Source organism: Hemitrygon akajei, chromosome 6, assembly GCF_048418815.1.
Source record: "Hemitrygon akajei chromosome 6, sHemAka1.3, whole genome shotgun sequence".
Classification (NCBI taxonomy): Eukaryota; Metazoa; Chordata; class Chondrichthyes; order Myliobatiformes; family Dasyatidae; genus Hemitrygon; species Hemitrygon akajei.
In genome coordinates, this window is record NC_133129.1 from 83,242,014 (window position 1) to 83,267,866 (window position 25,853).

General features: G+C 40.2%; 1 protein-coding gene across 1 annotated transcript in view; it reads right to left on the bottom strand.

Moving 5' to 3' along the window:
• c9orf72 (C9orf72-SMCR8 complex subunit) overlaps nt 1–25,853 on the bottom strand; it is a 59,222-nt gene that overhangs the window by 9,855 nt on the left and 23,514 nt on the right. The window contains 5 exon segments of the mRNA XM_073048686.1: nt 11,774–11,883; nt 12,463–12,520; nt 17,268–17,503; nt 19,240–19,356; nt 24,647–24,719. Coding sequence (XP_072904787.1) covers nt 11,774–11,883; nt 12,463–12,520; nt 17,268–17,503; nt 19,240–19,356; nt 24,647–24,719 — 594 coding nt within the window.

The following is a 25,853-nucleotide window of genomic DNA, read 5'->3' on the forward strand; positions in this document are numbered from 1 at the left end:
TGGCGATTAAAGTCTGATACTGATTCTGATGAAGATAAATAATACATGATTAGATATTGTTGGGAATTCCAAAGGCAATTGTTCTTTACCTACAACATATCTTGTGTAAACTTTTTCCCAGAGCTGGATCTTGAAGCCATTCTTAAAAGAAAATGCACAATTTTTTATTTTGTAACTTAAGAGTCATAGAGAAATCCAGGTCCTTCAGCCCATCTGCTCCACACAGAAACCATTTAAATTGCCTACTCCCACTGACCTGCAATGGGACCACAATCCTCCATACCCTTACCAACAATATACCTATCCAAACTTCTCTTAAACGTTGAAATTGAGGTTAAGGTTGCATACACCACTTCTGCTGGCAGCTCCCGGCCCTCTGAGTGAAAAGGTTTCCCCTCATGTTCCCCTTAAACTTCTCACCTTTCACCCTTAACTCATGGCCTCTGGTTGTAGTCCCACCCAAGCTCAGTGGAAACAGCTTGCTTGCACTTACCCCACGTATACCCCTCAATTTTGTATAACTCTATCAAATTTACTCTCAATCTTCTACATTTGAAGGTATAAAGTCCTAACCTATTCAATCTTTCTTTACAGCTCAGGTTCTCCAGATCCAGCAACATCCATGTAAATTTTCTCTGTACTCTTTCAATCTTAATTTTCCTCTAGATAGGTGACCAAAATTGCACACAATACTCCAAAATAGGCCTCACCAATGTCTTATATAACTTCAACATAACATCCTAAATCCTGTACTCAATGTATTGACTTATGTAGACCAACGTGCCAAAAGCTTTCTTTCTGACCCTACCTACAGGTGACACCACTTTCAATGAATTATGGGCCTGTCTTCCCAGATCCCTTTGTCCTACCACACTCCTCAGTGCCCTACCATGAACTGTGTAGGACCTACCCTGGTTGGTCCTATCGAAGTGCCAAACCTCACACTTGTCTGCATTAAATTCCATCTGCCATTTTCAGCCCATTTTTCCAGCTGATGCAGATCCTTCTGCAAGCCATGATAGCCGTCCTTACTGCCCACTACACCCCAAACTTGGTGTCATCGGCAAATTTGCTGATCTAGTTAACCACATAATTTACTTATTGACACACAGCACAGAGTAGGTCCTACAGGCCCTTCGAACCTTGCTATCCAGCAATCCCCCAATGTAATCTGAGCCTAATCACGGGACCATTTAGAATGACCAATTAACCTACCAACTGGTGCGTCTTTGGACTGTGAAAGGAAACCAGAGCACCCGGTGGAACAAACTCCTTTCAGGCAGGTTGGTGTCAGATTGCAAGAGAGGGAATTTGTTGAATCCCTATGAGATGACTTGTTAAGAGCTGTTTGTACTCAAGCCTACTAGGGGAAAGGCTATCTTCTATTGAGTGTTCTGTTATAACCCATATTTTTTAGTCAGCTTAACGTAAAGGAACATATAGGAGGTATTGATCATAATATGATTGAATTCATACTGCAATTTGAGAGGGAGAAGCACAAGTCACATGTATTAGTATCACAATGGAATAAAGGGAATTACAAAGTTATGAGTGAGGAGCTTGCCCAGGTGGACTGGAAGAGAATACGTGTGGGGATGATAGCAGAACGGGGGTGAATGAAGTTTCTGAGAATACGTTACAATGCGCAAGATCGATATATCCTACAGAAGTAGTTCTCAAACTACAGGGCGAGGCAAACGTAGCTGACAAGGAAAGTTAAGGACTGCATTAAGAAGAGGGACGCCTCACGTCTTAATAAGCTGGTAAGGAAGGCGGGCTCTGTCGTGGGCAAAGTACTGGAGAGTATAACATCGGTAGCAGAGCGAAGGGCGCTGAGTAGGCTACGGTCTATTATGGAAAACCCTGAACATCCTCTACATAGCACCATCCAGAGACAGAGAAGCAGTTTCAGCGACAGGTTGCTATCGATGCAATGCTCCTCAGACAGGATGAAGAGATCAATACTCCCCAATGCCATTCGGCTTTACAATTCAACCGCCAGGAGTAAGATATGTTAAAGTGCCGGGGTTAGGACTCAATGTATTTAAGTAAACTACTTAAGAACTTTTTAAAAGCTATTATTAATGCTTTTTGAGAGGGTGATTTTAGATGCATATCATATTTTTACTGAGTTAAGTATTGTATGCAATTAGTTTTGCTACAATAAGTGTATGGGACATTGGAAAAAATGTTGAATTTCCCCATGGGGATGAATAAAGTATCTATCTATCTATAAAAGCCATGGAAAGGGCATATAAGGTAGCAAAAGTGAGTGGGAAGTTGGATGATTTGGAAGCTTTTAAAATCCAACAAAAGGCAACTAACAAAGCTATAAGAAGGGAAAAGAAAAATGAAGGCAATCTAGCCGATAATAAAAAACAGGGTACTAAAAGCTTTTTTAGTTATATTAAGAATAAAAGGGAGATGAGAGTTGATATTGGACCACTGGAAAATGATGTTGGTGAGGTAGTAATGGAGGACAAAGAAATGGCAGATGAACTTAATAAGTACTTTGCTTCAGTCTTTACTGTGGAAGACACAAGCTGAATGCCAGAGATCTGTGAGTGCCATTGCTATTACAAAGGAAAAAGTGCTAGGCAAACTGAAAGGTCTTAAGGTGGATAAGTCACCTGGACCAGATGGACTACATCCCAGAGTCCTGAAGGTTGCTGAAGAGATAACAGATGCAATGATCATGATATTTCAAGAATCATGGTTCTGGCATGGTCCCGGAGGACTGGAAAATTGCAAATGTCACTCCACTCTTTAATAAGGGAGGAAGATAAACGAGAAGAAATTATAGGCCAGTTAGCCTGACCTCAGTGGTTGGGAAGTGTTGGAGTCCATTGTTAAGGATAAGGTTTTGGGGTACTTGAAGACTAATTATAAACTAAGTCAAAGTCAGCATAATTCCTGTAAAGGGAAATCTTGCCTGACAAATTTGTTAAGAGTTCTTCAAGGAAGTAACAAGTAGGGTGGACAAAGAAGAGGCAGTAGATGTCACTTACTTGGATTTTCAAAAGACATTTGATAAGGTGCCACAGATGAGGCTGCTTAATAAGATAAAATACTATACTGTTACAGGCGTGGACAAAGAAATGGCTGACAAGTAGGATGCAGCAAGTGGGAGTAAAGGGGCCTTTTCTAATTGGCTGCCATTATACAGGGGTCAGTTTTGGGACTGCTATTTTTCACACTGTTTGGCAGCGATTTGGTTAATGGAAATGATGGAAATGGGAAATACTGCTGAGGAGGCAATGCAATTGCAGCAGGACTTAGACATGTTGGAAGAATGGGCAAAAAACTGGCAGATGGAATACAGTGTATGGAATAAGGCATGTTGGTAAAAGGAACAATAGTGCAGACTATTATCTAAATGGGGAGAAGGTTCAAACATCAGAGGCTCAGAGGGATTTAGGAGTCCTTGTGCAAGACTCTCAGAAAGTTAATTTATAGATTGAGTCTGTGGTAAAGGCAAATGCAATGTTGACATTTATTTCAAGGGGAATAGAATATAAAACTAAGGAGATAATGCTGAGGCTTTAAAAGACATTAGTCAGGCTGCACTTGGAGTATCGTCAACAGTATTGTGCTCCATTACTCAGTAAGGATGTATTGTTATTGGAGAGAGTCCAGAGGAGGTACACAAAGAGGCTAACATATGAGGAGCATTTGGTTGTTTTGGGCATGTACTCACTGGAATTTAGAAGAATGTGCAGGGTCTCATTGAAACCGACCGAATGTTGAAAGGACTAGATAGGGTGGATGTGGAGAGGATGTTTCCTATGGTGGGGGGTATCCAGAATTGGAGGGCATAGCCTCAAAATTGAGGGGTGGCCTTTTAAAACAGAGGAGAGGAGGAATTTTTTTTAGCCAGAGGGTAGTGAATTTGTGGAATGCTCTGCCACAGACTGCACTGGAGGCCAAGTCTGTGGGTATATATAAGGTGGAAGCTGATAGTTCTTGAATAGTCAGGGCATCAAAAGATACGGCAAGAAGGTAGGTGTATGGGGTTGAGTAGGGTCCGGGATCAGCCATGATGGATGGCGGAGCAGACACAATGGGCTGAATAGCCTAATTCTGCTCCTATGTCTAATGGCAGTGGCAGGAATTGAACTTGGACTGCCTGTTCTGTAAAGCATTTTACTAACCAATACGCTATGGTGCAGCCAGTCATCCAGATCACTAATATAGAAGACAAACAACAAAGGACCTAACAATGGTCCCAGTGGCACACCACTAGTCACAGGCTTCCAGTCAGAGAGGCAACCATCTGCAACCACTCTCTGGATTCTCCCACAATGCCAATGTCTAATCCAATTTACTACCGCATTTTGAATGCCATGCGACTGAACCTTCTTGACCAACCTCCCATGTGGGAACTTGTCAAATGCCTTGCTAAAGTTCATGTAGACAACATCCTCTGCCTTGCTTTCATCCACTTTCCTGGTAACTTCCTCGAAAAACTTTATAAAATTGGTTAGACAGGATCTATCACCCACAAAGCTATGCTGAATATCTTTAATTAGTCCATGTCTATCTATGTCTCTCACCTAGATGGGGTCAGTTGTGCTGTGAGGATTACATTCCTTGACTTCTCTAGTGCCTTTAACACCATCCAGCCCAAGATCTTAAGGCACAAACTAACGGAGATGGGAGTAGACTCTCACATGGTGGATTGGATAGTGGACTACTTGACAGATAGACCTCAGTATGTGCGGTTGGGAGACTGTAGGTCTGACACGGTGGTCAGCAGCACAGGAGCGCCGCAGGGAACCGTACTCTCTCCGGTCCTGTTCACCCTGTACACATCAGACTTCCAATATAACTCGGAGTCCTGCCATGTGCAGAAGTTCGCTGATGACACGGCCATAGTGGGGTGTGTCAGGAATGGACAGGAGGAGGAGTATAGGAAACTGATACAGGACTTTGTGATATGGTGCAACTCAAACTACCTGCGTCTCAATATCACCAAGACCAAGGAGATGGTGGTGGACTTTAGGAGATCTAGGCCTCATATGGAGCCAGTGATCATTAATGGAGAATGTGTGGAGCAGGTTAAGACCTACAAGTATCTGGGAGTACAGTTAGACGAGAAGCTAGACTGGACTGCCAACACAGATGCCTTGTGCAGGAAGGCACAGAGTCGACTGTACTTTCTTAGAAGGTTGGCATCATTCAATGTCTGTAGTGAGATGCTGAAGATGTTCTATAGGTCAGTTGTGGAGAGCGCCCTCTTCTTTGTGGTGGCGTGTTGGGGAGGAAGCATTAAGAAGAGGGACGCCTCACGTCTTAATAAGCTGGTAAGGAAGGCGGGCTCTGTCGTGGGCAAAGTACTGGAGAGTTTAACATCGGTAGCTGAGCGAAGGGCGCTGAGTAGGCTACGGTCAATTATGGAAAACTCTGAACATCCTCTACATAGCACCATCCAGAGACAGAGAAGCAGTTTCAGCGACAGGTTACTATCGATGCAATGCTCCTCAGACAGGATGAAGAGGTCAATACTCCCCAATGCCATTAGGCTTTACAATTCAACCGCCAGGACTTAAGAACTTTTTAAAAGCTATTATTAATGCTTTTTGAGATAGTGATTTAGATGCATATCATATTTTTTACTGAGTTAAGTATTGTATGTTATTAGTTTTGCTACAACAAGTGTATGGGACAATTGGAAAAAAAGTTGAATTTCCCCATGGGGATGAATAAAGTATCTATCTATCTATCAAACACTTACAGTACATATCCGGTCTCTCAGAATACCTTCCAATAACTTTCCCACAACTGATGTCAGACTCACCTGCCTAAAATTTCCTGGTTTATGTTCAGAGCCTTTTTTAAAAAACTGTGGAACAACACTGGCTGCCATCCAGTCCTCTGGTACCTCTCCTGTTGCTGAGAATGTTTTAAATATCTCTGCTAGGGCCCTGGCAATTTTTGCACTTGCCTCCCTAGGGTCTGAGGGAACATCCTGTCAGGTCCTGGGGATTTATCTACTCTGATTTGCCTCAGGGTAGCAAACACCCCTCCTCTGTAATCTGCACAGGTGTATGAAGTTGATACCATTTTGCCTCATTTCTATAGACTCTGTGTCTGTCTCCTGAGCAAATACAGATGCAAAGAATTCATTCAAGATCTCCCCCATCTGTTATGGCTCCACACATGGACCTTCCAGAGGACCAATTTTGTCCCTTGCAATCCTTTTGCTCTTAACGGGATCCTCCTTCACCTTGTTTACTAGAGAAACCTCATGCCTTCTTTTAGCTCTGATTTCTTTCTTAAGTGTTCTCTTTTATGTCTTATATTCCATAAGGACTTCATTTGTTCCTACCTGCGTATACCTGCTATGCACTTCCTTTTTCTCTTAATCAGGGCCTCAGTATCTTTTGAAAGCCAAAGTTCCCTACACTTGTTATCTTTACCTTTTATTCTGACACATATATAAGCTTTGTACTTTCACAATTTTGTTTCTGAAGACCTCCCACTTGTCTTTGCCAGAAAACAGCCTGGACCAATCCACACTTGCCAGATCATTACTGATACCATCAAAATTGGCCTTTCTTCAATTCAGAATCTCAGTCCATGGATCAGCCAATCTTTTCACGTTTACTTTGAAATTAATGACATTGTGGTTACGAGACGCAAAGTGTTCTCCTACACAAACTTCTTTCACCTGCCCCATCTCATTCCCTAATAGCAGATCCAGTATCGCACATGCTCTCGTTGATACTTCTGCCTACTGAAGGAAACTTTCCTGAATGCATCTGACAAACTCTACTCCATCTAATCCTTTTACAGTATGTGGAAAGTTAAAAATCACCGACTATAACAACATTATGTTTTGTGCATCAGTCCGTGATCTCTTTACAAATTTGTTCCCTTAAATCCCTCAGACTGTTGGGTGGTCTATAATATAGCCCCATCAATATGGTACCATAAAATACAGGGGCAGAATTAGGCCATTTGGCCCATTGAGTATACTCAACCATTTCATCATGGTTGATCCAATTTTCCTCTCAGCCCCAGTCTCCTGCCTTCTCCCCATATTCTTTTATGCCCTGACCAATCAAGAATCTATCAACCTCTGTCTTAAATATATGCAAAGACTTCACCTCCACAGCTGCCTGTCACAAAGAATTCCACAGATTCACCACTCTCTGGCTGAAGAAATTCTTTCTGTTCTAAAAGGATATCCCTCTATTCCAAGGCTACGTGCTCTGGACTTCGACACTTCCACCATTGGAAACATCGTCTCCACATCCACTCTATCAAGGCCTTTCACCATTCCAAAGGTTTCAATTAAGTCACCCCTCATTCTTCCAAATTTATGAATACAGGCCTAGAGCCATTAAATGCTCTTCATATGACAAGCTATTCAATCTGGAATCATCTTTGTGATCCTGCTTTGAACCCTCTCCAGTTACAGCTCATCCTTTCTAAGGTAAGGTGCCCAAAACTGCTCACAATGTTCCAAATGAGGCCTCACCAGTGATTTATACAGACTCAACATTACATTCTTGCTTTTATATTCTAGTTCTCTTGAACTACATGCTAACATTACATTTGCCTTCCCCACCAGACTCAACCTGCAAATTACCTTATTTCTCAGTTCCACCCATAATGCCTCACAAGTTCTCCGGTCTTTCCTGACAGAGCCTCGCTGTGACATTTTCCCTGACTAGTAACACCATCCTCCTCCTTTAATCCCTCCTGCTTGGTCACATCTAAACAGCGGAAACCTGGAATTCTGAGCTGCCAATCCTGCCCTTCCAACAACCAAGTCTCACTAATACTAGAATATCATAATTCCAGGTGTTGATCCATGCTCTAAGCTCATCCGCCTTTCTCACGATACTTCTTACATTGGAATATATGCAGCTCAGGATATTAGTCACACCATGCTCAATCTTTTGATTTCTGACTTTGTCTGAGGTCTTACCAACATCTGTCTCCAAAACCTTGGCACTAACTGCTCCGGCACTCTGGTTTACACTCTAGTGTGTATACTGCTGCCACAAAATAACAAATTTCACGACATATGTCAGTGATAGTAAACCTGATTTTGAATCCAGTTCAGTAAGGTAGTTAAGTCTATCAGATCTGCAGCATATGAGTAAAGTGTACACTAGCTTTCAAATAATTAAAATGTAGAAGAGTAGAGGAGGATTCAGCTATAGCACCTGAAACAGCATTAAAATTTTGAATTTAAGACTACAAGATCATAAGACAAAGGAGCAGAATTAGGCCATCTGGCCCATCCAGTCTGTTCCACCATTCAATTATGGCTGATCCTTTTTTTTTTCCTCCTCCTCAACCCCAGCTCCTGGCCTTCTTCCCATAACCTTTCATGTTGTGCCCAATCAAGAACCTGTCAAACCCTGCCTGATATACACCCAATGACCTGGCCTCCACAGCTGCATGTGGCAACAAATTCCAGTCACCACCCTTCGGCTAAAGAAATTTCTTCGCAGCTTTGTTTTGAAAGGGCACTCCTCTATCCTGAGGCTATGCCATCTTGTCCTAGACTCTCCCACCATGGAAAACATCCTTTCCACTTCTACTTTGTCTAGCCCTTTCAACATTCGAAAGGTATCAATGAGATCCCCCCCTCATCCTTCTGAATTCTGAGTACAGACCCAGAGCCATCAAACATTCGTTGTGTGATAACCCTTTCATTCCTGGAATCATCCTTGTGAACCTCCTCTGGACCTTCTCCAATGCCAGCACATTTTTTCTGAGATGAGAAGCACAAAACCTTTCACAATACTAACATGGCATTTGCCTTCCTCACCACTGACCTCACCAACCTGCAAGTTAACCCTTAGGGTGTTCTGCCCAAGGACTCCCAAGTCCCTTTGCATCTCAGATTTTTGGATTTTCTCCCATTTAGAAAATAGTCTGCATATATATTTCTACTACCCAAGTGCATGGTCATGCATTTTCCAACATCGTAATTCATTTGCCACTTTCTTGCCCATTTTCTTCATCTAAGTCCTTCTGCATCCTACCTGTTTCCTACTCCACCAATCTTCATATCATCTGCAAACTAGGCAACAACGGCATCTATTCCATCATCTAAATCATACATACAGCATAAAAAGAACTGGTCCCAACACTGACCCGTGCGGAACACCACTAATCACTGGCTGCCAACCAGTAAAGGATCCTTTTATTCCCACTCACTGCCTCCTACCAATCAGCCAATGCCCTAAACATGTTAGTAACTTTTCTGAAATACCATGGGCTCTTAACTTGGTAAGCAGCCTCATGTGTGGCACCTTGTCAAAGGCCTTCTGAAAGTCCAAATATACAACATCCACTGCATCCCCTTTATCTATCCTACTTGAAATCTCCTCAAAGAATTCTAACAGGTTCGTAAGGCAGGATTTTTCCTGAAGGAAACCATGCTGACTTTGTACTATCTTGTCCTGTGTCACCAACTACTCCATCACCTCATCCTTAACAACTAACTCTAACAACTTCCCAACCACTGAGGTCAGGCTAACTGGTCTATAATTTCCTTTCTGCTGCCTTCCTCCTTTCTTAAAGAGTGGAGTGACATTTGAAATTTTCCAGTCCTCTGGCACTATGCCAGAGTCTAATGATTTTTGAAAGATCATTTCTAATGCCACCACAATCTCTTATGCTACCTCTTTGGGTGTAGTTCATCTGGTCTGGGTGATTTATGTACCTTCAGGTCTTTCAGCTTTTTGAGCACCTTTTCTCTTATAATAGTAACTGCACCCACTTCTCTTCCTTCACACACTACAACATCAGGCATATTGCTAGTGTCTTCCAATGAAGACTGATGCAAAATACTCACTTAATTCATCAGCCATCTCCTTGTCCCCTGTTATTATTTCTCCTGCCTCATTTTCTATCCACTCTCATTTCTTTTATTGTTAACATGCTTGAAAAAACTTCTACTATCCACTTTGATATTATTTGCTAGCATGCTTTCATATTCCATCCTTTCCCTCCTAATGATTTTCTTAGTTGCCCTGTGTAGGTTTTTAAAAACCTCCCAATCCTCTATCTTCCCACTAATTTTTGCTTTGTTGTATGCCCTTTCTTTTGCTTTTACAATAGCTTTGACTTCCCTAGTCAACCATGTTTGAACTATTTTACCATTTGAGTATTTCTTCATTTTTGGAATACATATATCCTGCACCTTCCTCATTTTCCCCAGAAACACACGCCATTGCTGCTCTGCTGACATCCCTGCTAGCAGCTCCTTCCGATTTACTTTGGCCAACTCCTCTCTCGTACCACTGTAATTTCCCTTACTCCATTAAAATACCGCTACATGAGACTTCACTTTTTCCCTATCAAATTTCAAGTTGAACTCAATCATATTGTGATCACTGGTTCTTAAGGGTTCTTTTACCTTAAGCTCGCTAATTGCCTCCGGTTCATTATGTAACACCCAATCCAGTACAGCTGTTCCAAAGTAAGCTCAACCACAAACTGCTCTACAAAAGCCATCTCTTAGGCCTTCAACAAACTCACTCTCTTGAGATCCATTACCAACCTGATTTTCCCAATCGACCTGCAAGCTAAAATCTCCCATGACTACCATAACATTGCCCTTTTGACATGCCTTTTCTATTTCCTGTTGTAATCTGTGGTCCACCTCCCAGCCACTGTTGGGAGGCCTGTATATAACTGCCATCAACGTCCTTTTACCCTTGCAGTTTCTTAACTGAATCCACAAGGGTTCAACATCTTCCGATCCTATGTCACATCTTTCTACTGATTTGATGCCATTCTTTTCTAGTTGAGCCACACCACCCCCTCTGCCTACCTTCCTATCTCTCCAATATAATGTGTAACCTTTGACATTCAGCTCCCAACTACAACCATCCTTCAACCACAACATCATACCTGGCAATGTGTAATAGTGCAACAAGATCATCCACCTTATTTCTTTTACAATGCATATTTAAATACAATACCTTGAATACCGTATTTGCTATCTTTTCTGATTCTGCATCCCTAATGATTTGATACTCAGCCTGTTGGCTGTAACTAAGTCCCATCACCTGCCTGCCCTTCCTGACAGTCTGACTGCACGCTATCTTTACTTTTTTTTATCATCCATCCTATCCTGAGTCCCTTCACTCCGGTTCCCACTCCCCTACCAAATTAGTTTAAACCCTCCCCAACGGCTCTAACAAACCTGCCCGTGAGAATATTGGTTTCCCTCGGGTTCAGTTGCAACCCATCACTTTTGAACAGGTAATACCTCACTCAGAAGAGATCCCAATGATCCAAGAACCTGAAGCCTTGCCCCTGAAGCTTCTCAGCTTTCTACCTAACTCTCTAAATTCTCTTTTCAGAACTTCTTTCCTTCTCCTTTCTATGTCATTGGTACCAATATGTACCAAGACATCTGACTGCTCTCTCTCTCTCTCTCTCTCCCTCTGTCTCTCCAAAATGTTGTGGACAGGATCTGAGATGTCCCTGACACTGGCGCCTGCAAGGTAACATACCATCTGGGTGTCCTGTACACGTCCATGGAATCTCCTGTCTGTTCCCAATTTAAGTGGGAAAGCAGATCTGAACCTCCTTCTTCCTCCATTTCAAACTATTTTTTTATGATCCATATGACCAAGAATGACACATGCAAAGCATAGAAAAGAATAACAAATGGGAGCAGCAGAATTTTCATTTAAAAAAGGATTTTAAAAAAGATATATAAACAAGGAAATATATTTCTCTCATGTTGCGGTACAATGAAGTATTAAAATAATAGTGAAGTCAGAATCTAACATACGTTTCATCTTCTATGTATTTTATCACTGTCTGGGCTTTTCTGTGAAGGACGAGAAGGAACTGTGTCAGAAAAATGCTTCTGAGGGACAAACCAGACTTGAGCTGAAAAATCTGAAAGGGAAGCATAGTTTTAAACAAACAAGTTTTAACATTTGCAACAAAAGGAGCAGATGCAAAGAGCAGAGTTTGAAACACTTTTTTGATTAGGTACATTTGTTTCCCCAAAAAAAAATCTAATTTTGTAAAAAAAACTACCATACTAATAATGGGCCAAATTTTAGTTTTAATGAAAGCTGCCCACAAAGGCATCATGGTCTTGGTCTGCTTTATCCCTCATGCAAGCTGCTGCTAGATATAGTTCAAAGGGATCTTTGACATCCAGCAAAAATGATACTGGAGAAAGAAATAAAAAGGATTACATTTCACTTAACATTTGGTGGAGGGTGGGGAGGGGGACGTATACAAAAGACTACATTAGAAGCTTAAATACCAAAATTTTAAAAATTTGTATTAAAAAGAAGAGAATTTTTTAAATTTATGAGATTTCCTCCACCAAAACAAGAAACATTACATTTCAGCACAAATTAAGGGCCATTATTTCCACTACTAAACCCTTAAACAAATAATCTATAATCACCTAGCAATTAACTCTGATATCACAAGTGACGTCATATTTCCAATACATCTTACCTGATCTAAAAATGATTTCACTAATGTGTCCCGATTCATCACATCCTGGAATATATTCCTGAGAGAGTTCAGTGAAATGCAATTTAAAAAATACAGAATCAAATGACAGAAACTGAGTTTTTAAATAACTGAGAAAGTAGCTAGAATTACTCAGAGAAACTTTACTAAGAGTTTGAAGTTATCTTGAGCAGATAAGACAAAACTACTATTTGCTGCAATATTGCACAAATAAGGAAGTCACTTTTATTCTAAAACTCTAAAATTTAATCTTAAATATTTAATTCGGCAGGCAAAAATCATTGACAAACAAATCAAGATATTCTGTGATAGTTTATACACCAAAAGGTATCAATAGTTCGAGAGCAAATCCCTGCTTGGCGAGCTGTTCTACAATATTCCAAAGTGCTTTTATACTTAGAACCATAGAGAACACCGAAGAATAAGCATATCAGATAAATACAAAGCATTATGAATTCACTATATTTTCCATTTCAGTAATTACTGGAGTGAAAGACAATTCCTTTTCAATTATGTACTCATTATTTATAACGCAGCACTAATTTAGTAGATTGTTGGGGAAGTGATACAACTTGATCTTGGATTTTGGTCACCCCACGATAAGGAGGAGTATCTGGGGAGAGTGCAGAAGAGGTTTATCAGGATGCTGCTTGAATTCGAGGTGTGTAAGGAGATTTTAGACAAACTTGGGTTGTTTTCTCTGGAGTGAGAGGAAGAGGGGAGATCTGTAAGTATTTTCTAAGATTAGGAGAGACATGGACAGACACCCAGCCAGTATCATTTTTCTCAAGGCTATGAAGTCTAATACCAGACGGCAAGCATTTAAGGTGAGAAGGGGAAGGTTTAAAGCTGATGTCTGGGGCAGGTTTTTTATTAAAAGGAAAAACAGAGTGGCAGGTGTCTGGCATGCACTGACAGGATTGGTCATCCCCAATAACGTCTGTTTGGTTGGTAAGGTTGGATGAGATTGCTGACTTTCAGGTGCCTTGTGACAATGAGTGCTCATTGCCTGCAGAGTTATGGAGCTTCTTGTGTTCCAGTGCCTCATCATTTTTGGAAGTGCCTGATCTTCTAACGGTCAGCACACACAAAATGCTGGAGGAACTCAGCAAGTCAGGCAACATTCTGTTTACTGTAATTAGAAGACAACACAGAAGCTGTGCTGTTTTTACAAACTGCTTATACAACCCTCAATGTCTGTACCCAACACAATATCAAATTAAGCTAGATCTCTTCTACTTGTATATAATCCAAATCCCACAATTCCCCTACAGATGTGCGTCTAGCAGCCTCTTAAATGTCACAATTGTACCTGTTTCCACGTCAGTGGCAGCCAATTCCAAACAACTGGCACAGTAAAACAAAAAGATTTGCTCTGTACATCTCCTTTAAACTTTGCCCCGTCACCTTAAATGCATTTTGCCCAATATTTGACTTTTGTTTAACCTTGGGAAAACATCCTGAATATCTAACCTAACTATACCTCTTAGTTTTATAAATGTCTATCAGGTTTCTCCTATGGTCCAATGTTCCAGAGAGAAAAATCCAAGTTTGTATAACCTTCCCTTATAGCTTATATCTTCTAATCCAGACAGCATCTTGGTAAACCTCTTCTAAACCTTTGCCAAAACTTCCAAATGCATTCTAGAATGGGGCAACAAGAATTGCACAGAATACTCCAAGTGCAGCCTGAACAAAGTTTTAGAGCTAGAACATGACATTTCAACTCAAATGCTCTGATCAATGAAGGCAAGCATGCTATACTTCTTCACTACCCTAGATTTGGCAGTGAGTGTATGTGGACAAATATATTAATGCACCGTTAAGACTATATTTAAGAACATCTCAAAAATCATTGCTATACTCAAGTCAAGGGATCCAGGATCTCAAATATTCCAGTAAATTAATGAACTGTACTTTTCCTCAGAATTTCAGATGGTGATGAGAAGGCGTACAGGAGAGATATACCAGCTGACTGAGTGGTGTCGCAGCAACAATCTTGCACTCAACATCAGTAAGACCAAAGAACTGATTGTGGACTTCAGAAAAGATAAGACGAGGGAACATACACCAGTCCTCAGAGGGATCAGAAGAGGAAAGAGTGAGCAATTGCAAGTTCCTGGGTGTCAATATCTCTGAGGACTTAACCTGGACCCAACATAATGATGCAACTCTAAAGGGGGCAAGAGAGCAGCTATATTTCATTAGGGGTTTGACGAGATTTGGTCACCTAAAACACTTGCAAATTTCTACAGATGTACCTTGGAGAGTGGACTGCATCATCATCTGGTATGGGGGGGGGGGGGGTGCTACTGCACAGGATTGAAGTAAGCTGCAGAGAGTTGTAAAATTAGTCAGCTCCATCATGGACACCAGCCCCAATAGTATCCAGGATATCTTCAAAGAGCAGTGCCTCAAAAAGGTGGCATCTGTCATTAAGGACCCCACCAGCCAGGAAATGCCCTTTTCTCATTGTTACCAGCAGGAAGAAGGTATAGAAGCCTGAAGGCACACACTCGACGATTCAGTGACAGCCGCTTCTTCTCTGCCATCTGATTTCTAAATGGATATTGAACCCATGAACCCTTACTACATTTTTATTTCAATTTTTTCACACTACTTATTAATTTAACTTAGTTAGTACATATATTTAAAAAAGCTGAATTATAGCAAATATTGGAAAAAAAATATATACACACACACTAATACTTACTATAATTCTTTTTTTCCTCTCTATCATGCATTTCTTGCACTACTGCTGTAAAGTTAACAAATTTCACAACAACAGTTGCAAGGAAAAGTTTGTAAACCCTTTGTGATTACCTGATTTTTTGCATTAGTTACTCATAAAATGTGGTCTGATCTTCATCTAAGTCACAATAGTAAACAAACACCATCTGCCTGAACTAATAACAACAGTACTTTTCAAGTCTTTATTGAACATATTGATTAATCATTCACAGTTCAGGCTGAAAAACGTATGTGAGCCTTTGTATTTATTTACTTGTAGAACCTTCTTTAGCAGCAAAAACATCCTTTAAACATTTCCTTGCACAATAGTGAGCAGGAATTTTAGACCATTCCTCTATACAAAACTGTTTTCAGTTCATCAATATTTCTGGGATACCTTGCATGAACAGCCCTCTTCAGGTCATGCCACAGCATCTCAAATGGGTTAAAGTCTGGGCTCCGACTTGGTCATTCTAAGACACAAATTTTCTTAATTTTAAGCTATTCTGTTGTTGATTTATTCTTGTGTTTTGGATCATTGTTACATCATCCAACTTCTATTAAGCTTCAGGTGACTGAATGCTACCCTGACCTTTTCCTGTAAAATGTCCTCATGCAATTTTGAATTCGTTGCTCCCTCAATGATTAGAAACTGTCCAGGTTCTGAAGCAGCAAAGCAGCACCAAACCATGATGCTCCTTCTACAATGCTTCACAGTTGGGATGAGGTTTTCGTCTGGGTGTGCAGTGCCCTTTTTCCTCCAAACATAGCAATGTGCATTTTTACCAAAAAGTTCACCTTTGGAACATCCAGGTGATCTTTTGCAAACTTGAGACGTGCAGCAATGTTTTTTTGGAGAGCAGTAATTTATTCTGTGGTATCCATTCATGATCACCATTCTAGTTCAGGCTAATAAACTATTGTCGGGCTCCTTGGAATTCCTCATATACACCAGGAAGTGTTTTTTTTTTAATTGTGAAAACGTGAACAGAGACTTTAGCAAGTTCTACAGATTTCTGCAGGTCTTTTGCTGTTACCCTTGGGTTCTTTTTCACACCCTTCAGCATTGTATAGTGTGCTGCTGCTGTGATCTTTGCAGGGTACCCACTTCTTGGAAGAGTACCAACAGCCCTGAATTTCTTCCATTTATAGACAATTTCTCTTACTGTGGACTGATGAACATTCAGGTCTTTAGAAATGCTTTTGTAGCTCTTTCCAGCTTCATGCATCTCTACAATTCTTCTTCTAAGGTCCTCTGAAAGTTGTTTTGATCAAGGCATCATGAACATAAACAAATCTTTCTTGAGCAGAAGAGGCTCTGTCAGTAACCAACTTAGTGTGTCATCTTGAAAGGGCAGGGCACCTCGACAACCCATACCTCTAATCTCATTTCATTGAATGGAAAACCTGACTCCAAATAGCTTTTACAGAAGGCATTACCCCAGAAGCTCACAAACTTTTTTGAACCTAGACTGTGATTGTTTAAATGGCGTACTCAGTAATGATGAGAAGTAGTACAATTGTTTGTGCTATTAGTTTAGACAGATTGTGTTTGTCCATTATTGTGACTCAGATGGAGATTCAATTTTTAAATGAGTAATTAATGCAGAAAACCAGGTAATTGCAAAGGCTCACAAGCTTTTCCTTGCAACTGGACCAGAGTAATTAAACCTGATTCTGTTTCTGAGAAACAACCCCAAGACTCAGATGACTGAAATATTAGCAACTAAATATTCAGCCAGTATTTTCACTCAAAGTCCCATAAAACGGTGACAGAAGTTTGCATCAAGTGCATTATTACAAAGCCTTGGATATAGAAAATGATAAAAATGAGGGATTAGATATCTTAAGTTTTTCTTAATTATTAGCATATTGTTAGAATTTCACTCATCCCTTCTTGAATTCTCCAACTAGTATTAGTTTCTTGAATAATGACCAAGTATTCATTTTTCTTGTCAAACACAGGATTCCATTCCAATCTCTAGCTCCATAGGTATAGCACATGTAAAATAAAAAACATTCTGTTAAAAAAGAATCAATTGTCTTAAAATACATACAGGTTAGGGGTGAAACTTTCATCCATGTGAATGATGGTATCAGGAATTACTACTTCTTCTGACGCAGTCTTCTGAAGTGTGACAAGTTCCATGTTCATATAATTCTGCTGGTTATAAATATGTTCATGGCATGGGGCCATCTGCTTCACTGTGTTAACATCAACATCAATGTGTGTGGTTGGGTACGGAGCATACATAATCTGACGGTAAGGCAGTACAAAGCTACCAGTAGCATCCTGAAAAAATAAAAATTCATATTTGTAGTAAGTAGAGACATCAATATTCAATGATTTCATTCCTCAATGATCGAAGATAAATTGGATATACTGAATCTTTAACAATTGACCTTTATATTACTTTACTGTTGATGCTTTGATTCAAATGGAAAATCGTTGTGGCTCAAAAATTTGCAGCTCCTATTATTTTATTTATATTCTTATTGAATATTTAAACAAGTATCTTATTTTTAACCCATGCATTACAGCATAATTTATAAGAATGATGTATGATAATTCTGCAAACTTAAAACCCTCGATTCAGAACTGGAATTCAGAAGAATGTGGAGTGACTCAATTGAAACCTATCAAATGTTGAAAGGCCTCAGTAGAGTGAACATGGAGAGCATGTATCCTATGGTATCTAAAACTAGAAGACACAGCCTCAGAATAGAGAGGCATCCTTTTAGAACAGAGATGAGAAGAAATTTCTTCAGCCAGCAAGTAGTGAATCTGTGGAATTCGTTGCCACAGGCAGCTGTGGAGGCCAAGTCGATGTATATTTAAGGCAGAGGTAGATAAATCCTCGATTGTTCAGGACATGAAGCGATTGGGGGGGGGGGGGGGGGGGCGAGGCAGGAGATTGGGGCTGAGGGGAAAATGGTTCAGCCATGAAATGGCGGAGCAAACTCAATGGGCCAAAAGGCCTAATTCTGCTCCTGTATCTTATGGTCTAATGATTGGAATTTATCACAATTATCTCTTAGCACCAGATTCATTCCGTCTCTTACTGTAATAACAGTTAACTTTCCTTTCTGAGAATTATAGTTACTCAAGTTGGAACACTTTCATGAGTTAGGGCAAGAGGCACCTAGGCAAACATTAGTATTTGAAAAAGGCTCTTCTACAAAATAAATGATAAGCACAGATGCACTAACCCTGTTCCATCTTTGTATTATGCACAATTATAAATTTACATCATCTGCACAATGTTCTTGGTGACCTTGATTATTAAATCTATTTATATTTAGTCATGATTGATCATGACAACAGGTTGCTAACTATTACCTGATGCTGTTCTATTCTGAGAAACGTTAAAGACAATTTAACACACTGCAGGGCATCTTGATCATTATGTATATGAGATATCCTGATTCGTCAAGGGAGCTACTTTTATTTGCAGAAAGGCAAAATTTCCCTTTCTTGAATCTCCATTCCAATCTGCTCCTTAGCACTTCTAAAAAGCTCCAGAAGTCATCTAGTACTTCATTAAAGTCAATTGACAGAGTAGAAAAAGAAAATGCATGCAAAGATGAGTTTAACTCAGATTATTTAAAGTTTAATTTAGCAAAGAATAGATAATCTGACTCAACAGTTTTTGTTGCCATTAGCACTGTAATATATATATATATATATATATGTTGTACTTATACTATAATGAGACGCTGGTTAGAAAAAACAGTCCAACAAGTTTACTTTGGAGATTTAAACCCTTGCAAACCGAAATGCATTAACATATTGAAATATGGTATAACAACCACTCATTTCATTAAGTTAACAAAGACCAATTCCCTAACTTCTGGAGCAGTTCTTCAAACTAAAAGCAATGCAATGGACTAATCAAGCTAAATGCAGAAATTACCTGCCTGTATTATAGGTCAGAACATGATACTAACATTAAAACAAAGGAGATAAGGGAATGCATTTGGAAAGAGGAATCCATAAAATTGAGGAAAAGAAGCACATTTTATAAGTACCTTCAAAAGGCCCTGAACAAAGAGTCCCGAATTATATTTGGAAGAACCACTGGCATTAGCAAGTCGAGAGCACTTTCGTTCATTTGGAGTCAAGAAAAGGCACAACGTGCGAACCATCTGTCAATGTACAGAGATATTTATAAGCTTATATGTTAACAAATTAATTAACAGGAGTAGGCCACTCAGCCCATCTAGCCTGCTCTGTTGATTTGATTTCCACTTCATCCCAGGAGATCCACCTGTCCATAACCTTGTATTGCCTTTTTGATCAATAATCCGCCGGTCTCAAAATAAATTTTGCCTCCCCTGTTGTTAAGAGGGCAATTTCTTTCTTTTGAACAATTATCTAGAGTTCTGGAATCTCCCACAAGTGGAACCATCCTCTTTATGTCACCCTGTTAAGACCTCTCAGGAATTCTTTGTGTTACAACCTTGTCATTCTACTCAACTCCAGTAGATACAGAGGATACAAGACTCTGCAAATGCTGCAAAATGGAGCAGCAAACAAATAGCTTAAGGAACTCAAGTAGCCTCATGGACCCACATGAAGGATTTCAACTTGAAACGTTACCTGGTGAAATGCTCCTCCATAGATGCTGCCTGAGCCACTGAGTTCCTCTAGTGGATACAACCCTAGACTGTTTAACCTGTCCTCATAAAAAAAGAAATCCACTCATCCAGCTGGTCTAATAACTCTTCCAACGTATTAACATCCTTCCCTAAATACAGAAAGACAATTCACAGCTACTCCAGACTGGTCTCACAATTACTCCAAATAACTTACGTTTGCAGTTAAATTCCCCAACATAAACAATTTAAATATTCAATTTGCTGTCCAATTACTGGCTGTACCTTTTGTGAATCACATATTAGGATACTTAGTTTTTTCTGCATCTTAGATCTTTGCAATTTCTTAGTATCAATGTGATGTTTTTTCAAGAGCTACTTTCATGATTTCCCATGTTATGTTCTATTTTCACATTACTTTGATCACTTCCTTAATCTAGATGTAGCCTCATGTCCACTTTCACAGCTTATTTTCCATCTTGGCATCATCGGAAAATTCAGCAGCCAAACCTTCAGTACCATCATCCAAATCATTTATATAAATGTTAATGTTGAGGCCCAGCATAAATCAATGCAATTCAGCACCTGATGCATTTTGCTAAGCAGTAAAATACCAATCCATGCCTAACCTGTTCCCTGTTAGCCAAAATTGGATCAGCCTTGATGAACAGACGCGATGGGCGAAATGGCCTAATTCTGCTCTTATAGCTTACGGTGTAACTAATATCCCAATCATGCCAAACGTTACTTCCCACACTAAGAACTTATATTTTTTGCAATAGCATTTGACGCAGCAGCTTATTGAATGGTTTCTTGAAATTGAATTATAATACATACACTGGCTCCCCTTTACGTTGTTAAAGAATGCCAATAAGTTGGTCAAATGTGATAGCCCTTTCAAAAAAGCACAGTGACTTTGCCCCATTATATTGATATTCTTTCTAAATGTCTTACCAAACAGCTTTCATGAGGCAGTTTATCATGAATGCCAGAGACACAGAGCAAAAACAAACCTCAAGGCACATATATTCACACAATCAACCACCCCTTTTACAATTCATCTTTTCTTCCTAGTTTCCCTACATTCCCATCAATCCACCCCACCCTCTCCCAGCAATGTTCTACACACCAGGGGCAATTTACAGAGGCTCATTAGCCAACCAACCTGGGCATCTTTGGGATAAAATGGCAAAACATAGCACCTGAAGGAAACCCACACAGTCACTGAGTGAACACAGATCAAACCCAAAGCTAGCCAGAAAACTTTAGAACTTTTTTAAAGTCTTAACCATGGCCTCTGTCTACAAATTTTAAAATCACATAAAATATACCACATAAAGACCATGTGACTCATTCCACATACAGTTCTAACATAAATTCCATGCTCCTGTATTCCACACCCTGGCTGAAAAACGATCCTATTTTTTTTTTTAAAAACACACACAAAATGCTGGAGAAACTCAGCAGGCCAGGCAGCATTATGGAAAAGAGTAAACAGCCAACGTTTCAGGCCGAGACCCTTCATCAGGACTGGAAAAAAAAACATGAGAAGTTAAGAGTAAGAAGCTGGGGGGGGGGGGGGGGGGGAGGGGAAAGAGGAATTACAAGGTGGTAGGTGATAGGTGAAACTGGGAAAGGAGGAGGGGTGAAGTAAAGAGCTGGGAAGTCAATAGGTGAAAGGGATAAAGGGCTGGAGAAGAGGGAATCTGTGAGGAGAGATTAGAAGACTATGGAAGGAAGTGAAGGGGGAAGAGCACCAGAGGGAGGTGATGAGCAGGTAAGGAGATAGAGTGAGAGAGGGAAACTGGAATGACAATGGTGGAGGGGGCGGCACTTACAGGCAGTTCGAGAAATCGATGTTCATGCCATCAGATTGTAGGCTGTAGGCTACCCAGATGTACTTTTAAGGTATTGCTCCTTTAACCTGAATGCAGGTATAACACTTAATGGGATTGATAGATAAGTGCCTGGAGCCAGCTTTGTGGGGAGGGATGAGCCTGCCCATGATGCAGGGAGTCAGAATCAGAATTAATATGACTGGCATGTGTCATGAAATTTGTTGTTTTGTGGCAGCTGTACAACAAAACATCGGTGGCCCAGCAGAACAACACTGGGCAACATAACACTCTCAAAACCACGACACAGCAATAAGCGCTAAACAGGAGTCCGCTTAAATAATCAGAGAACATGGAAACGCTTTGTTAGTCAAAATAACTTATCAAGGTTAAACAGAAAGCACCAGGGATTAACAACTCTTGTTAAGACAACAATTAACAAATTCCGGTGCTCTAAAAACCTTGGAGCCCAACACTCTCCACTCCCCACATGGGCCTGAAGAGCTCATTACACAGTCCTTCCAGGTGTGGAAATACTTCACTATGAATCTGTTGGAGTCATCGACTGTATTCTGGTGCTCCTGATGTGGCCTTCTCTAATTTAGTGAGGCCCAATGTAAATTGGGGTACTCCATCTGCAAAATGCAGAATTTGCAATGGCCAACCATTTAAATTCCTATCCCCATTTTCATTCTGACAAGTCAGTCCATGGCCTCCTATTCTTCCACGAGGCCACTCTCAAGCTGGAGGATCAACACCTCTAATCCATCTAGGTAGCCTCCCCCCAGAAGGCACGAACATCAATTTCTCCTTCCAGTAACTTTGATAAGAGATGGGAGAAAGTGAAAGGGGAGAGGCTGTTGAGGAAGAAGAGGTAAGAGGCCAGAGTGGGGGAAGAGGGAAGAGCGAGCAAAAAAAAGTTACTGGAAGGAGAATTTTTTGCTCGCTCTTCCCTCTTCCCCCACTCTGGCCTCTTACCTCTTCTTCCTCAACAGCCTCTCCCCTTTCACTTTCTCCCATCTCTTATCATATTCCTTCTTCTCCAGCCATTTGCCTTTTCCGACTGTCACTTCCCAATTTCTTACTTCATCCCCCCATCACCACCACCTGCCTTCACCTATCATCTTCATACTTATTGTCTTTCCCCTTCCCCCACCTTCTTATTCTGGCATCTTCCCCCTTCCTTTCCAGTCCTAATAAAGGATCTCAGCCCAAAATGTCGACTGTAGATTCATTTCCATAGGCATTGCCTGAACTGCTGAGTTCCTCCAGCATTTTGTGAGGTGAGGGATTGATGTCACATTGACTGAGTTGAGTTTGGTAGAAGGCAGGAAGAACATGATGGTGGTTGCAAAACTTGAGGCGTGGATTCAGGGGAACAAAGGGAAGGCTGCTGCTAAGGACAGAACATTCGAATTATCCCAGCAACTGCATTAAGTTTTTCACCTCCTCCAGCACCATCATCCAGGGCTCTAAGCAGTTCTTCCAGGCGAGGTGGATCTTCAGATATGAATCCATCAGTGTTATTTATTGCTTTTAGTGTTCCCTGTATGTCCTCCTCTACACTGGAGAAACACTCCATCAAGAAGCTCTGGTCCATCCACCGCATCTCCCATAATCTCCCGGTTGGCCGGCCATTTTAATTCCATTTCCACACCAGCACATCTGTCCAGGGTGCCTCCACTGCCAGCTCACAGCTAGCTGCGGATTAGAGGAACAGCACCTCATTTTCTGCCTCGGTCATCTCCAACCCGATAGTACAAACATTAAATTCTCTAACTTTCAGTAACTACTCCCCTCTGTTTCTACCCCTCCTGAACCCACAGACCTCCATTGCCCTCTCTCCATGTTTTCATCACCAGACATTCCTCCCCTCCCCACCTCCTTCACTTTGTTCCATGCTCTACTGTCCTCTATCAAATTCTATCTTCTTCAGCTCTTTGTCACTTCCATCTATCATCTCCAAGTGTCTTACATCATTTCCACTCAACTGGAACCACTTATCACCCACTAGCGCTTGTTCCACCCCTCCCTCCCACCTTCCTACATTGGCTGTCTCCCCTCTTTCTTTCCAGTCCTGTTGAGTTCTTCCAGCTCCTTTGTGTGTTGTGATGGCTACTTCAATCGTCCTCAACTGCGTACAATGTAACAGAGGAAATAAAAGTAGAACCTCATTTTTTCTTGTTTGTAAAATATTTGACACAAGTTAAATAATTTACGACATAAACTCCCCTGCCATTAAAATTTTGTGGTTTACCATATTTCCTTAGGACATGGAAGGAGGCCATTTTGGCTTGTGTCTACATCAGTTCACAGTGAATAAGTGAATTGATTTCCATTAATAGTTTTGAATTACAGTAGGTTTCAACGTACTCTTAGAAATTTATTATTTTATAAATCTGCAACTCTTTTATAATTCCTGCTCTGTGATGCCATGGCTATCTCTATTTTGTTGCCAATAATGTCCCATTCTGAAGTATGCTAGCCAAATTATTAATAAAGCCAACTGTACAATACATTTCTCACAAGAGGCATATTCAAAAAAATGTACTTTAACTAGATGTTATCTATTGAACCATTGTTATAATCTGATTATTTAATATTGATTAATGGAGTTACATTTATATTAACATTAAAATATTCTTTTACCATCTCACCTTTGACATACACTGTGAATCAAACACAATAAAGCTCTAAATAGTTAAACTAATGTGAATGATGGTAACAACAGCATAAAATACAGAGAATAATCATTCTATTGGTTTTTATTTGCCAGAAAACTAATTAAGTCAGAAATGGTAAAGGTAACTTGCTCCTATAGCAACGTTAATCTAAAACATACATCTCTTTTGGCTTCTGATAAATGATATTCAGAATAGAGGAATCTTTATGCATACAAAATTAACAGACTAAGGAAAAAAGATATCTATTTACAGTCTATGAAGAAAAATCACATTCATTGTAATCAGATACTATGAACCACCATTTTGTGTTGATAGAAATACCTTGTTTACTTTTTCTGGATTGCTTCCGACAACCACAGAACATCCACATGTCTGCAGATGGGAACTAATCGCTCTGTAAATTACAATTTTTTGTTACTAGAAGGGAATACATGAGATGAATACTTAGTCTGATATCAGTGCAACGTTAAACAATTTAAATGGAGAAATTTGTAGTTGAGAACTCTGCCCAACTTAACTAAATATTTCTGCAAAAATACAAAACTCCAACTCAACTATTTTACCACATATAATTTATTACTTATGTAGTCCGTAAAAACAATCCAAAGCACAACATTACTTTTTTTGTTTAAATCACAGCCTGGAGGGACTTCCAGAAAGCACCATTTTCTATGGCACCCTAAATCCTAGGCCTGAGAGATTCCATGACTGTATTGTTGAGTTCTTGGACACCACAATAATATTTACCATTGAAAAAGTGAGTAACATTTGTTAAACCGCTGGTTTTGTTTAAGAAACTTACTAATTACAAAATACTTAAAGATTACATCTGCATAGGTGGATGTTCATGATACTTGATTGACAATAATAGCCATTTAACTTCAAGAATAAATCTACAGGGATTACCTCACAGCAAGCTAAGGTCCTAAGTTAGGGAAGGGCAATTCCAATAGTGCAACAAATGACTTTAGCTAAAGTAGACTGGAAGCAGATGCATGCAGATAAATCAACATCTGACAAGTGAGAACCTTTTAAAAGACTGTTAGCAAGGGTTCAGGGAAGGATGAAAGGCAAAGATGGGAGATTGGGGACCCTTGGATGACATACTTTACTGAAAGTTTGATTAGGGGAAAAATGGGAAAAGAGTACTTATATTAGGAGAAAAAAAAGAGGCCATGAAATATCATGGACAAGATTAAGTCCTATGTCGTAAGAGGAGAGCTCGAGTAAAATTTGATCATCTTAGGGATCAATGGGGTAATTGATGTGTGGAGGCAGCAAGAAGATCCTAAATGAAAACCTCATCTGTATTCACTAAGCAGTAAACTGTGGAGAATAATAAATTCAAATACAGACACATTAATTGTCTAGAGCATGTCATTATTAAAAAGGTGGAGATGTTAGATGTCCACAAAGATGGATAAACACCAAATCCTGGGCATGATCTATCCCAGAATGCTATGGGAAATGAGGAAGGAGACTGCTGCGGCCCTGACAGAAATGTTTGCATTACCATTAGCCACAGGTG